The 15,749-nt window shown below is 62.5% G+C and overlaps 1 protein-coding gene across 1 annotated transcript in view; it reads right to left on the reverse strand.

The window, feature by feature from the left end:
* Positions 1–15,749, reverse strand: part of TMEM132E (transmembrane protein 132E) — a 238,849-nt gene that overhangs the window by 39,694 nt on the left and 183,406 nt on the right. The window contains exons 2-3 of the mRNA XM_048824438.2: positions 7,501–8,407; positions 4,354–4,494 (exon numbers count right to left, since the gene is read on the reverse strand). Coding sequence (XP_048680395.2) covers positions 4,354–4,494; positions 7,501–8,407 — 1,048 coding nt within the window. The remainder of the gene's footprint in view (positions 1–4,353; positions 4,495–7,500; positions 8,408–15,749) is intronic.

Consider the following 15,749-nt stretch of genomic DNA (forward strand, 5'->3'; position numbering starts at 1 on the left):
GGAACTCCAGGAGACATGGATCCCAGAATTCCCACCACCCTGAGATACCCTTAAGGACAGCCCCAAGATCCCTGCCACCATGCACGTGAACTCCGGCTCCACGCCTGTTATCGGGGATACACCCAAAAGTCATTCTCTTCTCCATGAAGCCCCCTACCCAGGCGAGCTGCAGATCACCAGGCACCCTGCTGACAGGCCGGTAGAGTCACTTTCATGCAGCTCAGCATGACTCTGGAGAGTGGCTTGTCCCTAGCTGGGGCCGCCTCCGCCACCCGAGAGCATTGTCACGCTTGCACAGTGGGGTAGCAACACCTCCCAGCTGGGGATCTGGGCCAGGGCCCCGGGAGGCCAGCCTGTGCCCACTTACACACCACGTCAACTGGTAGAGGGCAGGCCTGGGATTGGGTTGAGCAATGCCATCAGTCCTCGGCGTTAGCTTTGTGAGAACCCAGCCGCAGAGATGAGAGGCACGAAGGGGCAATCCCTGAGCAGGCCCCGATCCCTGTCTGTTCCCCTGCTGCAGGTGTTTCTGATTGCTGCATGGCACAAAGGGTTAATCTCGCAGAATGGATGCTCTCAAAGGAGCAGGAAACTCCAACTCCCAACCCCCACCTGCCCCACACTCCTGTAACCTGGCCCCCTGGGCCCCCGTATCTCTAGTGACTCTAGCTAGCACCTAGAGCAACCTATTGCCTCTTGGGGCTTCTAATTCCTGGGCTAAGGAGCTGCCCCTAGAAGCAGAGGCCCCTACGAACTAAGCGAGTTCAACGGGAGGGTTTTAACAGAGCCTGCTGGGGTTCCCGTTGGATCGTCTCCTGGCCCACTGCCATTCTGCAGGCCCCAGCTGGGTCTCACTGGGCGCGGGGCTCCCCACGGCCATCCCGCTCCATGCATTCCCATACGGCACAAAGCAACAGCCCCGGCTTGTCGTCTCCCCAGACACAGGCACGAAGGGGCAGCGTCCGTGATCAGTGCTCCGTCCAGAAACTCTGCCCCGGCCCTGTTAAACCAGCCAGAGGATCCCAACCCCTGATGGACTCTGCCTCCAAGCTGGCCCCATGCCCACGTGGGCCGGAGAGCCTCTTCCTGGGAACCAACAGCTTTGCCACTGCACAACCCACCGTCAGTGCCATCCCAGCTGCCAGGGCATAGCTGCCTGTGGTTTGGGAGATGCTTCCCTATAGGGCAGGTTATTACACAACTCTAGGCTATGGGGTTTCTCACACCGTCCTTGGCAGCACCGTGGGAGACAGGCCACCAGAGCTGGCCAGGCTAATCCCCCGAGTGGGATCTGCCCGGCTATCTAGGGGAGTGTGTGGTGCCCAGATAAGATCTCACTGGGCAGGCAACCTGCCCCCATCGTCCCTGTGTCCTGGAGACTCATGTGGCTGCTTTGGGGATCGGAGCTGCTTAGGGAGAAGGCAGCCTCTTCTCCTTCCCCAATTATCAGCTTGTCAGCAAGAGACGTGTGAGGCCTGGGGATGGATCCCTGCTGGGGTAGGCCGGGTGGGTCCTAGGCCCAGGGCACAGATCCCTGATGGAGTCACCAAATGCCCACGTGCTTAAAGAGCCAGCCCCGCACTGGGACCCCACCTAAGAACAGTGCACTGGGCAGAGGGTCCCAGTGAATAGCAAAGCCTTTCCATCCCCTCCCGGCTCTGCTGAGCTCCCAGGCCGGCCGGCTGGAGAGCAGGGGGATGGAGTGGAATTTGGGGAAGGGGATGGGAGTATACCTGGGGAGGGCAGGGTTTCCCAGGTGGCCCGTCGAGCGTGGCTGCCTGTGAGCCCCGTGCAGACCGGAGCGGGGCCACTGCCTGGATGTGAGCGCGAGGCGCTCCGCTCAGGTCTGTTGTGCAGAGATAATGAGCTCTCCTGTGGGCTAACATGCTGCACGGATGCATTCGATCAGAAGGGCAAGTCTATCAGCTCCAACACGTGCAGGCCGGGCGATCAGCGTCCGTGCAAGGCCCTGCACGTGCGCATTGCGTGCAGCTCTGGGCAGTATGTTCAGGGAAGGAGGGCAGCCGGCAAGGTACAGGCACATGCCAAATTTTAAAGGGGAAGCCTGCTGCAAGGAGACCCCACTCACCGGGGATGGATGCCCTCCCTCCTCGGAGTGGGGGATAAAAGACGCAGGGTGCGGGCGTGTTCGAGGGTGACCTCCAGGTGTCACTGCTCACACGGTGAGGCTGGCAGGAGATGAGCTTTGGTGGGTCTCGTCAGGGGATGGATGGACAGCTGGGGGTATGTGCGGCTAGGGAGAGAGACAGGGTTCTCCTGGGAGAAATGCAAGCTGCGTGGGGGAGGTGAGACAGGGAACCCCACGCCGGGATTATGATTTAAAAAGCCCAACCCAGATTCCGAGCACATGCAGGAGAACTTCAGGGCCCATCGCCCCAAAAAAACTCAGCATCCAAATGCTCCAAGCTCCCAGCATGGAGAGAGGCTGTTTCCTGGAAGGATCCCCTCCATGGCAGCCAGCCAGACGTGCTGGCAGCTGGATATCAGTGGCCTGACAGTGGAAAGCTCAACCAGTGGCCTGCTAGCTAATGCAACACAGGCAGGTCTGGGGCAGGGGAGCCCGCAGCTGATGCCAAGGGGCCAGTGCGGCTGTTTTTTACTTACCCCTGTGATCTTTCCATGGGACGGCCCTGCATGCAGGAGGGCGGCAGCCAGACTGGGCCACTGCATTCCCAGGGGCCTGGGGGCAGGTCTCTTCGCCCCCTGCCCCTCTGTGGACCCTAGAGTGCTGGTGCATCTGGTGAGGGGCAGCCAGGTGTTACGAGGCACAAAGCGGAGCAGCCTTGGGCCTGGGGAACCCGGGTACCCCCTCCCCGTGCCTCTGTGGGGATAACAGGGCAGACACAGTCATGCTAATGGGGAGTTTAAGTGTAAGAAGTGAGCAAAAGTTTCTAAAATGTCATCACAACCTGCAACTGCAAACGCTGATGGGGAAACGGGCCGAAGAGAAACCAGGCTAGTCTGAACCGAAAAGGCCACGTTGTGGTCCATGGAGTGTTGAACTTATGCTGATGACAAGCAGGGGATGTGGAACGGGAAATTAATGACCCAAATCTAGTGTGTCAGACATTAGGCCTAATTGGGGGACAAAGCAACAAGGGGCTGGGCTATTCTGCCCATCACACCCTTCTTGGGCTCCAAAAGAAAGAGACATGGGGAGCAAGGAACAGGGAGAAGAACAGGCAGAGGCTACTGGAGAGAGCTTCAGCATTATGGCTGCCAGGCCCCCCACGTCCTGGGACCCTGGACCCTCTTTGCTCTAATCTAGGGGCATGGCCTGGCCAGCGCGGGCCAGAAAGAGGGACCCAGACGACAGCAGCACCCCGACCAGCTCCAGCTGAATCCCAACTGCCCCGGGATGAAACGGGATCGGGCTGTAACAGCTGCTCCGGCCCAGCTCAGCTCGCTTCTTCCCTTTCCCCGCGAGGACAACTGTCACTAGCTTCAACACCATCGACCAGATGATCAGACAAGGGGCTTTTCCCTTCTAACGCTCTCTCCCGCTGAAGGGGAGGGGACCAAGGGATGAGGTGACAATGAAAAGCCTGATGGAACGCTTCCCACTGCCAAGGCTTTCGCTGCTTTTCCTTCTCTGGATCTTTAAGAACCGGTTCCGAGGCTGTTTCATGGTGTGTTCGCCATGGGTCAGAGCAGGCCAAGCTGTCTGGACGCCACACCCCAGACCTGGTGTAACGCTGGACAGTGTCTGGGTTACGGTAACATCTGTGGCCCATTTAGTCCATCTAAATTAATGCAACACCTCTCCAGAGCCCTTGGCCTAGGAGGTGGGGACAGGTCTTTCTTCAAGGCCAACCACTTTGGGGGCTGCCTCAGGGCAACACGAGACCCCGCTTCTCTTCCCCCCCTGCAATGAGCCAAAAATGCTGCCCCCACCCCTGCAATGCTCCTGGACGCAGAATGGGCCTAGCCAGCCAGTGCCAAGGGCTGTGTCGCAGCGGACGGATACAGACCGCCACGGTCAGGCCCCCCAGAGGGGCGCCGCAGCGAGTGAGTCATGGAGTCTGAGGTCAAAAGGGGCCACCAGATCTCTTGTAAACCCGCGTGGAACCCAAATGCAGCCCCCTGGAGACTAAGCCACAGTGTGCCGCAGGCAGAGAACGCGAGGGAACGAGGGACACCAATGCCGTGGCAGGGAGCTGACTCGGTGAGACGTGTCCAGAGGATCCCAGCAGACGACCCGCGCCCCAAACTGTTGAGGAAGGCAAAGAACCCATCCTTGCCAACCCGAGCAGGGGGACAGTCCCTCCCGACGCCGTGGCTCGGTCAGACCCTGATGCCGAGAAAGAGAAGGGGGAGCGGCGAAGCGCTTACCTAGGCAGCGCGCCGTCTATCTTAGCCACGTCGACAGTGGCTGTGGAGTGCTTTCCGCCCATCAGCAGCTCAGAGTTCACCAGCCACTGGAGGTTCCTGGATTTGGTGTTGACGAGGTTGACGCCCTTCTTGGCCTTCACCCTGCAGAGCCAGAGAGGAGAGCAAGGCTCACGTCCGCACGGCCGCCTGCCAGCGGCCACACACGGCAGGAACGATACTGGGGGGAGGGCCATTGTGTCCCAGAGCACTTTCCCTCCCCCAGGGAGTGCGGCGGACAATGTTGTGGCTGCTGGCCAGTATTCAGCTGGGGGCAGCTAGTAGCCATTAGGGTTAGAGGTAGGCCACTGGACTGGAACTCAGGAAAGAGGCGTTCTTTGCCTCAGTTTCCCCACTGGCAGACGAGGGTGATACTGCATTTCGAGGTTAGTGTGTGAGAGGTGTTATTCAGGGGCTATGAAAGCCAGGCCAAATCTCACCCAGCCTGGCAGTGACTGAAGGTGGCTAATACTGTATTACTCAGCTTTGCAGGGGCTTATTTCAGCTAGTCTGACCCGTTGCATCACCCCCGCCAGAGAACCTCACCCAGTGATTCCTGCATCCAGCCCGTATCTTGCAGTCGAGCTAGAGAACGTCTGCGCTGGCCCGGCTTTGCGTGTGCGTGCGGTGCCCCGGGGGCCGAGGCAGGCTAGGGGGCAGTCCGGAGCAGTAGTTCAGTGCACTGCAGTGGGGCAGGGGTGAAGGATGCTGCCTATGGGTCTGGGCAGGGTGTGTCCTGACTGTGTTGTTGTGAAAGGGAGAGACTGGCCCACACAACGGATAACAGACTTACTGCTGCTACCAGCTAGGAAAGGTCTCCTTGAATTCAAGCGGGCGAGTTCTGTGTGTGTGGAAGCAACGGGCCCAAGGTCCCAGCCTGGGGGCGGGCGATGTTCGCAGCATTGGTGTCTGCAGCTCTCAGTTGTGAGGATGCGGCACCATGTGCTACCCAGAGTGCAGTCATACCCCAGGGCACACGGGGAGTCTGGGAAAGGACAGGGGTCTCTCGAGGACCAGGCTACAGCCCTCGCTGCGGGACACTCCGTACGTTGTTATTGTAGGGCTGCCCCGGCAGACGGGGCTGCGTGCACCAAGGTTTATTTCCAGGCAAGCCCTGGGGGATGCCTCCCTCCTTCGGACGCACCGCGCAGGTCCAGGGCAGTCAGCGGCAAAGCAGACTCCCTGCCCCGCCCTCCACCAGCCCCGGGCCCATCTTCCCCTAGCCACCCTCCCTCGGCGGGACTGCAATACAGAAGCCCGCGGAGGGACTCGGGGGTCCCTGACTGCCAATTGCAGCCAGCGGCGGTGAGCGGTTCTGTGGCCTGCTGGGACCTGGATCAAGGACCCCCGACCCCAGCTCATCGCCCGTGGGATGCTGGAGAGACTTTCACCAGCGCAGACCTGGGAGAAAGGGGCGCTGTCCCACTACCAATGGGCAGAGAACGCAGCTCCCTCTGCAGCTCAATCCCCCATCCTCTGCTGTGCTTCCAAGGAGATTCCTACAGTCTGTTCCCCTCGCCGTCCCTCCCCTCCCGCGGGGCCCTGACAGGACGGGAACCGAGCGAACGAAACCCAGATCAGTGAACTCCCAGCAAGAGAGCACCTGTGCCGATGGGCCCCAGGAAGCCCGCAGCGGCACGGTGGCTTGGGGAGGTGTTATTAGGAGGGTGCATTGAGAATTTAGCTGGTGGGGATGGTGCTCCCTTTCCCATCTCTTTCGCATCGGGCTCTTTCATTTACAAATGTCCTGACCCGCCGTGCCCGTCTTTGTACCATTACATCAGTGGGATACCAAAGAGAGGAATCAAAGTTTGGGCTCGAATCAAGGGCTCAGTGAACCAGGAGCTGTTACCACAGGGCTCTGGGCACCTGGCTTATGCTTTTCCATAGCTCTGTGGTGCCATGCCTGGAACCCAATTCCAAGGCAGTCTCCAAGCACAGTGGTGTATCGGGGCATGACGGGCAGGCCTGGCTCAGGGCTGGCATGGCAGGGGGCCGGGGGTAAGGAAGGAGGGGTCCTGGCAGATCTGGGACGGAGGGGTGGGGGATAGCGGGAAGCTGCAGGCCAGGGCTAAGGGACGTCAGCTGTGCGGTCTCGGGATCCAGGCCTGGCTAGCAAGGCACGGCTCTCCAGGTCGATGAGGCCATAAATCCTTCTCTTTCCCAAGCGCTGAACCCAGACCAGGGCAGGCGTGGTGGCAGGGCCCCCCAAGGGTGCTGCTGAAGGGAGAGTGGGCAGGGCAGGAACTCCAGGCTCGGACTGGCTGGGAAGGAAGCCAGGAAGTGTGATGCCCGTTCCGGCATTAGTGAAGGGCGTGATGCCAGCATGCCTGGGCTCCATGTGCCAGACGCTGAGCGCTCCCCTGAGGGGGCTGCGGGAGGGTGCTCAGCGCCTTGCAGGATGACCAGGACTGCTCCGTGAATGGTAGGGTCCTGTTCTGAGTCTAGCCTAAATGGATCTTCACCCTTCACTCCTATCCACACCCTCCTGCCAGCAGCTGGTCCCAACCCTCCTCCATACAGCCACCCTGCTTGCCCATCACCCTGCCCACCTGACTGCCCGCCCCGCTATGATCAGTCCCTCTCCCCATCCCAGTGCCAGCTCCCTCTCCTCTCCACCGCATGGGCTGTATGCCCTGGGCAGCCGGCCGTGTATGCAGGCCCCGTACCCAGTCCCCGTTCCCCCGCTGCCAGCCTCCTAAAGCCCTGCCCACCCTTCCCCTCTAGTGCCCTACTGCTCTGCCACCCCGCCCCCTCCAGCACCCACCCCCCCACAGCAGCACCCTCTGGCCACGCCCACTCTGGACCCCACAGCTCCACCCTGACTCCCCTCTCCTGCAGCACCTCACGCCCCCATCCACCCCCCGAACCCATCCAGCCTCCTAACCCATCGGAGTTAGGCACCTCAAACGCCTTTCCAAACCTGGGAGAGCTCACTGCCCTGGCTGCTGAAATGCAGCCCGCTCTGGGGTGGGCCACGGCAGCAATTTCCCAGCCGCTCAGGGCAAGCACCGTGCGCCTCCTAGAGGCGGGCTGGAGCGTCGGCTCGGCGCTCAGTCCGTGGCTGCAGAGGAGCGGTCAGCGTGCTCTTCCCCGGCCACGCGGACGTACCTGAGCGTGAAGTGCTCCACGGTGGAGTTGGCCAGTAGGTAGAGGAAGATGCTGAGCACTTCGCCCGGCTTGAGGGGCTTGTCCGGCAGGCGGATAAAGATGTTGCCGTCCAGCCGGTGCTCTTGCATCAGCTGGGTGGGCGGGGGCGGGAAGAGGCTGATGCTGCCAATGCGCAGCAGGGGGTGCTGCGTGGGGCCCTCGGTCCGGGCAGCGCCGCCCCCCCGGCGCGGGGACGTCTCTCCGGGGCACTCCCCGGCCCCGTCGGGCGCATGCAGTGTGTAGTACAGCTCGGCCTGCTGGCTCTCGCCGCTCAGGTCCAGGGCCTCCGGCGCCTTCCTCCTGCCCAGGGGCACGGCCGAGGGGCCGAACCAGGCGTGGGGCAGCTCGGCCTGCACCAGGCAGGTGGCCAGGCTGCCCTGCAGGCGGCAGGAGCTCTTGATCTCGCGGGCCTCGCGGAAGGCGTGCAGCCGGACGCAGGGCAGCCGGTCGGTCACGTCGAAGTCGTCCCAGTCCCGGCCCGCCACGTAGAAGAGCACCTGGACCACGGGCTGGCTGGCCAGCACCCGCGGCTGGATGATGAAGGCTCGCACCTTCCAGTTGACGGTGAGGCGGTCGGGGATCTCCAGGGTGCTGGAGGGCTGGAGCTGCTCCTTGGGCAGGACCAGCCCGGTGCTGAAGGGCCCCAGCGAGACGTTGAGGACGGGCAGCTCCTTGGTCTGGAAGACGACGAAGGGCTCGGAGCGCTGCAGGGGGGCGCTGGCATTCCCCCCCGTCCCCACCCCCGTCTCCTTCAGGAAGAAGGCCAGGCGGGTGTTGGAGAGTCGGTAGCTCACAGGCAGGATCACAGCCGCCGCGGGGGGCCAGGGCTCCGGGGGCTCCGAGCTGGACGCCGGCACCTTTCCCTGGGCTGGAAACGGGACAGAGAACAGGGTGGGTTAGGGATGGGACAGAGTGCTGAGCACCCCGTGCATTGCCGCCCCACAGCAGCCAATGGGCCCAGCTGCCCCCGCCGCCCCTCACCCAGCCCTGCTGCCAGCCTCTACCACTGCCCTGCACCCGCCACGTACCCCCGTGTCTCCCTCACACACCCCCACGCTGCCAGCAGCATTGTGACCGCGCCTTTCATCCACCCATCGCAAAGTGCTTTACAAAGGAGGCCCGGATCATTATCCCCATTGTACAGATGGGCAAACCGAGGCACAGACGGACACCAGCTCAGGAGCCAGCCTGCCATCTCATGTTGGGTTTATACCCCCCCTGCAGTCTGTGAGGCGAAGGGAGCGCTGCCATGGGGCACCTCCAGCACTAGCATCCGAAATTGCAGCCAGGGCACAGAGGCAAAGCTCTGAAGGGCCCAGCGAATGGGATCCCCTCAGTACGATACCTGTACAATCCCCTGGAGTCCCAGCTCCAGGAGCCCCTGAAGTGCGGAATATCTGTGCAACCCCTGCGGCGCAGGGACCCCCCCGGGAGACCCTCCGCGGTTTGTCACTGTCTATAAGCCACTGGCCAGTTTTATCATGCCAGCCGACCCCCTGGCAAATGGCCCGGTCCATCAGACCATTGACAGCACGGGGCAGTTTGCTGTGGGGACAGGGGGGTCATGAGCGTGTGTGTTCACATGTTTTTTATTGGGGGAGATGAAAAAGCTCCCACACTCATTCCCAAACTCCGCTCTTCGCCGCCAGAGCTCTGCGCCCCAGGCTCTAGGAGAAAACACACTGGACACCGCGGGGACACACTGGCTGGGAGATAAACTGTGGCAAAACTGCATTCGGAAAACCACAAGAAGAGACTGGGGCCCATTCGGGGAGATGCCGATCTCCACCAGGGCTGGTTCAGAGCCCCCAGATTTTGCCAGACAACCCCCCAGAGACACAGAATGAAAATGCAGCGATGAATTTGGATAGGGTGGGGAATCAGACTGGTAATCAAGATTGGATTTCTACAGCACCCCAGAATGGGATCCTGGCCCCTGACTCAGGCTGCTCGGCATTACCATAATATTCCTAATAAATAACATACAGCACCCAGCACAAGGGGACCCTGGTCCGCGATTCCGGCTGTTCGGCATTACCGTAATACTCCTAATAAATAACGTACAGCACCCAGCACAACGGAGTTGTGGTCCATGGCTGGGGCTGCTAAGTGCTGCTGCAAGCTAAAGAACAAGAAGGCCCCGTCAATTCGGTGGGGAGCTAGATCTAAATTCTGCAGCAGGCCCCTGGATCCTGCCGCCTCTGGCAGACTAGGGATTCGGGGGAAGCTTTGCTAAAATTAGAGGAGTTTTTAATGAAGCAACTATGTAAATAAACAGCATGCTCAGCCCAACAGCCCCTGAGAGTGTTCCTTTGATCTGCGAGGCAATTTGCTTTGCACTGATCTTCCCTTTCCCACTGTGAGGGGTCAGGGGGTGGCGCTGGCAGCTCCAAGCCGCAGCGTGGGAGTTGTCAGAAGGCAGCTGGGGGGTTGGGCAGCTGGGGAGGGGGTAGTGTGGGGGTTGGGCACCAGAGGAGGTGGGCTGAGGCAGTTTGGATTTGTGGGAGAAGCGCAGGAACTGCCAAACTGGGCAGCAGTGCGACAGAGAGTGATGTGGTCCTTTAAATGGACATCGGTAGGTTTCAGAGGTAACGCCCCCATCGAGACGAGAGGAGCGGTTTGAACTGCAGCTGGGTGGAGAAAGGTGGTGCTGTTTGGCAGGAGGATTTTGATGTTGCAAAACCTGGTTTCCTTCCGATTTGGAACGAAACCGAAAAACTTCCGAGTTCTCCGCAAAAGGGAATGGAGCAGAGGACGCCGGGAGCTGGGGTTGCGGAGGAGCCAGCACTCCCAGGGCTTCCAGGCTCCCCAGCATCCTGCCTGCTGACAGGGAACTGGGACTGTGGAAGCCTTGACTTGGCTGGGGGTGTAGAAGCCCTGGGAATCCTGGGAACCTTGGAGCTAGGGAACCAGTGCTCCCAGACTCTGTCAGCCCACCAGGCAGGCCGCTGGAGCCGGGTGAGCAAGCTGGCAGGGAAATCAAGCACGTTTCGGACAGCCTGTCTGGGCTCTGACAAACTTGTAACAAAGTCGAACCACGAACCGCTTCCACAGCGACAAATCGGCGTCCTCCGAGGGCCGCAAATTTCTGACCCGCCTGCCAAGCTGCTGGGGAGGCTGCCTGCAGACTCAGGCAGATGTCGCGGCACCAGGACATGCTTTCAGGCTTGCCCAACGGCGAAGGGGAGGCGCAGAAGGCGAGGTCCGTCAGGGAGTATAAATCCAGGTAGCGCCATTGAAATCAGCTGGGATGGGTGGGGCTGCTTCACACTGGTGGAGGTGCGGGCCTGTTGTGGTTTTTCAAGTGAAAGCTCGAACTGGGGAGCTAATTCCCCACGCAGGGAATGGGGGAGGAGGGGTCCAGCAGGCTCGGCTCCACTGGGGGGGAATGGCTATTCCCTTAGTGATGGGGAGATTGGAGTCTCCACGAGGCAGTCCGGCCCCACCGCCCTGGGGTGAGCTCACTGTGCAGCACCTGGGAACACGGCTCCTGGGCCCAGGTCCCGGCTCCGAGCAGCGCCCTGGAGAGAGCTCAGCAGCCTGGAGAGGGAGGGGGCGAAGGCATCAGTCCCAATGCCAGGCAAGGAGTTCTGGTCATGGGTGTCACCGTTCAGGGCACCTCAGGGATCCTGCAAGGCCCTTATCCTTCCAGCTGCCAGACCCCATAGACACAACCCCACTGTGCTGGGTGCTGTAGGTTTCTCAGGCAGAGACCCACGACTCCCTCCCTTCTCCCCGCGGTATTTCCAGGCTTCCCAGCTCCCTGCCTCTTTCAACCTCTTCCCTGCTTCCCTCCAGGGCGTTGGCTCTGAGACCAGGCTGGAGGCTCCCTGGGAACCTGGCCCCCCTCTTCCGTAACCAGCCACTCGCCCCGGCTGCGATTCCAACCAGACCCCAGCGCCGAGCTGCCTCTGTCCGCACAGCTCAACCAGCCCGTATTGCGTCTGCTGGTCATACCGCATTTCCCCGTCTCTTTTTGCTGTCCCTGGCCCCCAGAGACCGTGGAGACGTTACCCTGGGCTTTTCCCTTCTAGGTAACCGGCTTTCACGGCTGGCCCCTCCTCAATCCATGCGATCACACAGCCCGCAAACGCTGCCAACACGTTCGTCACAGCTCCGGGCAACTGCACCTGCGTCACCCCATCCGTGGCCCAGCAAGAGCAGCCGTGCTCACGCCACTGGCCCCCTTAGCTTTCACTGCTCTTGGGCGGAGACCCGCATCTCTCTCCCTCCCTCTCGGCCACCAAGGTGTCATCCCCAGCAAAAGGCCGTCTGCCCAAGCAGGCCTGCTTGCTTTCTCCTCCGAGCCGGCTCAAGCGGGACTGCCCGCAGGGACAAGCTTCCACAACTCTTTCTAAGCAAGCCTAGATACTCTTCAGGGAGAAACGCTAGCGAGATGGCATTAAAGCCCGTCAGAGAACCCACATACATGCTGGCCACCCCAGCCCAAGGTGGGCTCTGGCAGGAGCAGTCCTTCAACACCCCACTCATGGGGTTTCCTTGTGCTTGTCACTTAATCAAGGCTTCAGCTCAGAGCAAGCCCCCAGGCTCGTGGGGCCTCTCCTGTCCTGCCAACCCTTCGCTAAGGATTGGGACCTCTGTGGCTCAGGGCTTCTCCTCTGCGTTTGCTGGATCAGGGAGAAGTCCCTGAGCCTCTTTAAAACCAGGCTATCTTCCTAAAACTCCTGTCTTCTGCTGCTCTCCGGTATGTGCCCGTATATGGGCACCTCGGGTGGGTTGCGTGGGTACAAAGGGCGGTTAAAAGACGACGTCCATTAGAATCTCCCTCCTCCTAGACAAACTCCATATGCTGCCACCCTAACACACCCCACTGCACTTGCAACCCCACGGACCCCAGAGGGATAAACCCAAATTCAACAACGTTCCTCTTCATTCCACCAGGTGTGTTCCGGACGGTGCAGGACACTGTCAGTCTGTCCCGATGGACGCGAAGGGAACGTCACGGCTGGACCGTGTGTGATGAGCTCAGGGTGAGTGGGCAGAGCTGGCAGAGCAGGGAGGCTGCGGGTCAGGACCGAGGGGCATTGGCAGAGCGGGGGGGGGCCCAACCTGGCAGGGTCACAGAGTGACCTAAACCCACATGGAGCTCCGAGCTAACGACCCCCCAGCGCCCCGCGGCGCCACGGCACCGAGCTAACGACCCCCCAGCGCCCCGCGGTGCCACGGCACCGAGCTAACGACCCCCCAGCGCCCCGCGGCGCCACGGCTCCGAACTAACGACCCCCCAGCGCCCCGCGGCGCCACGGCACCGAGCTAACGACCCCCCAGCGCCCCGCAGCGCCATGGAGCCGAGCTAACGACCCCCCAGCGCCCCGCGGCGCCACGGCACCGAGCTAACGACCCCCCAGCGCCCCGCGGCGCCACGGCACCGAGCTAACGACCCCCCAGCGCCCCGCGGCGCCACGGCTCCGAACTAACGACCCCCCAGCGCCCCGCGGCGCCACGGCTCCGAGCTAACGACCCCCCAGCGCCCCGCGGCGCCTCGGCGCCGAGCTAACGACCCCCCAGCGCCCCGCGGCGCCATGGAGCCGAGCTAACGACCCCCCAGCGCCCCGCGGCGCCTCGGCGCCGAGCTAACGACCCCCCAGCGCCCCGCGGCGCCAAGCTAACGACCCCCCAGCGCCCCGCGGCGCCGAGCTAACGACCCCCCAGCGCCCCGCGGCGCCGAGCTAACGACCCCCCAGCGCCCCGCGGCGCCGAGCTAACGACCCCCCAGCGCCCCACGGCGCCGAGCTAACGACCCCCCAGCGCCCCTCGGCGCCGAGCTAACGACCCCCCAGCGCCCCGCGGCGCCGAGCTAACGACCCCCCAGCGCCCCTCGGCGCCTCGGTGCCGAGCTAACGACCCCCCAGCGCCCCGCGGCGCCACGGCGCCGAGCTAACGACCCCCCAGCGCCCTGCGGCGCCACGGCTCCGAACTAACGACCCCCCAGCGCCCTGCGGCGCCACGGCACCGAGCTAACGACCCCACAGCGCCGTGCGGCGCCTCGGCACCGAGCTAACGACCCCCCAGCGCCCCGTGGCGCCGAGCTAACGACCCCCCAGTGCCCCGCGGCGCCTCGGCGCCGAGCTAACGACCCCCCAGCGCCCCACGGCGCCGAGCTAACGACCCCCCAGCGCCCCGCGGCGCCTCGGCACCGAGCTAACGACCCCCCAGCGCCCCGCGGCGCCGAACTAACGACCCCCCAGCGCCCCGCGGCGCCAAGCTAACGATCCCCCAACACCCTGCGGCGCCTCGGCGCCGAGCTAACGACCCCCCAGCGCCCCGCGGCGCCTCGGCTCTGAGCTAACGACCCCCCAGCGCCCCGTGGTGCCTCGGCGCCCAGCTAACGATCCCCCAGCGCCCCGTGGTGCCTCGGCGCCGAGCTAACGACCCCCCAGCGCCCCGCGGCGCCACGGCGCCCAGCTAACGACCCCCCAGTGCCCCTCGGCGCCCAGCTAACAATCCCCCAGCGCCCTGCGGCGCCTCGTCTCCGAGCTAACGACCCCCCAGCGCCCCGTGGTGCCTCGGCGCCCAGCTAACGACCCCCCAGCGCCCCGTGGTGCCTCGGCGCCGAGCTAACGACCCCCCAGCGCCCCGCGGCGCCACGGCGCCCAGCTAACGACCCCCCAGTGCCCCTCGGCGCCCAGCTAACGATCCCCCAGCGCCCCGCGGCGCCTCGGCTCCGAACTAACGACCCCCCAGCGCCCCGCGGCGCTTCGGCACCGAGCTAACGACCCCCCAGCGCCCCGCGGCGCCAAGCTAACGATCCCCCAGCGCCCTGCGGTGCCTCGGCGCCGAGCTAACGACCCCCCAGCGCCCCGCGGCGCCGAGCTAACGACCCCCCAGCGCCCCGCGGCGCCGAGCTAACGACCCCCCAGCGCCCCGCGGCGCCGAGCTAACGACCCCCCAGCACCCCGCGGCGCCGAGCTAACGACCCCCCAGCGCCCTGCGGCGCCTCGGCGCCGAGCTAATGCACCAAGGATGCAGGGTGAGGTGCCGTTCCTGGAAATGCTGGCATGCAGACGGACATTACAGTAATTGCAGCAGCGATCGTCCACCTGCAGTAACAACTGGGAAAAGGGCACAAAGAATTGTTCCTGCAAAATTTCCAACTCTGGAAAATCAATCTCCTGCTGCAAACCATGCGGTTCTGCCCCCGGGAACTCGCCTCAGCTCGCTGCATATCGGGTCCTGCCGCTGGGAGCAGCATTCCGGAGGGCGACCACCACACAGCCCTGCCCACTCCTTCTGATTTCTGTTTCACTGGCCCCGGGCCGTATTTTCTCCCTGGATGAGGCACGGACTGGAAGCTGCCTCCCTTTGAATGAGGGAAGGAACGGAGTGGTCATTTCATGCCGGAGGGATGGGAATGAAAGGACAGCCTCCCGTTCACCTCGGAGAGCGCGTACGCAAACACACACACACACACGGCAAAGGTTCATGAGGAGAGGGGACTGGTGTGAACTGGGAATGCTAGTACCTGGGGCCTGGCCCACTCCAGTTTCACCGTGACTCAGTTGGAGGGGGGAAACAGGACCAGTTTAAATCATAGGCCCAGTAGGCCAGTTCTTAGGGCTCCAGGTTCCAGAGTCCTGTGATCACACCAGACTTTTAGCTTCCAATTAAAAAACCAAGGTCAGTTCCTAGCCTGGGAAATGGTGGTAAAAAGCTCAAAAATGTGACTCAAGAGTAACCAACGCAGCAACTTCTGCCTGAGTCTGCAGAGAGCCTGAGACAATTGCTCTGGGCAGGGGTGGGAACTGCCCCAAGCATCTCAACAGGGTATTAAGACCCAGCCCCGCTGCTGTGGAGGCCCCTCCAACCCCACCTCAGCAGAGGATGAAGGGTGGAGCAGGCCCAGCCCACTTACCCAGCAGATACTGGGGTAAATCCTGGTGGGTGGGCAGCGTGTCTTTGCTGCCCCTCCTGAGGGGACCTGTTTGCTTTCTGCCTTTTGTATCCTTGAACTACATCCTCACTGGTGTGAATCAGCAAAACTTGGCCAGACCAACTGTCATTAATGAAACCCAGGGGCCAAGATAACACAAAAGGTCTGTGGAGCCCAGCAGGGCAACAGATCAGGGCCACCATTCAGGACACTGCGCTCCTGAGGTCAGAGGGGTTAGAATTAAGGACATGAAGACAGGCCCTTACCAGTCTGTCTGGGGAGAAATGGACCCATTAATTAACACACAAAGGAATGGAAC

Source organism: Caretta caretta, chromosome 17, assembly GCF_965140235.1.
Source record: "Caretta caretta isolate rCarCar2 chromosome 17, rCarCar1.hap1, whole genome shotgun sequence".
Taxonomy (NCBI): Eukaryota; Metazoa; Chordata; order Testudines; family Cheloniidae; genus Caretta; species Caretta caretta.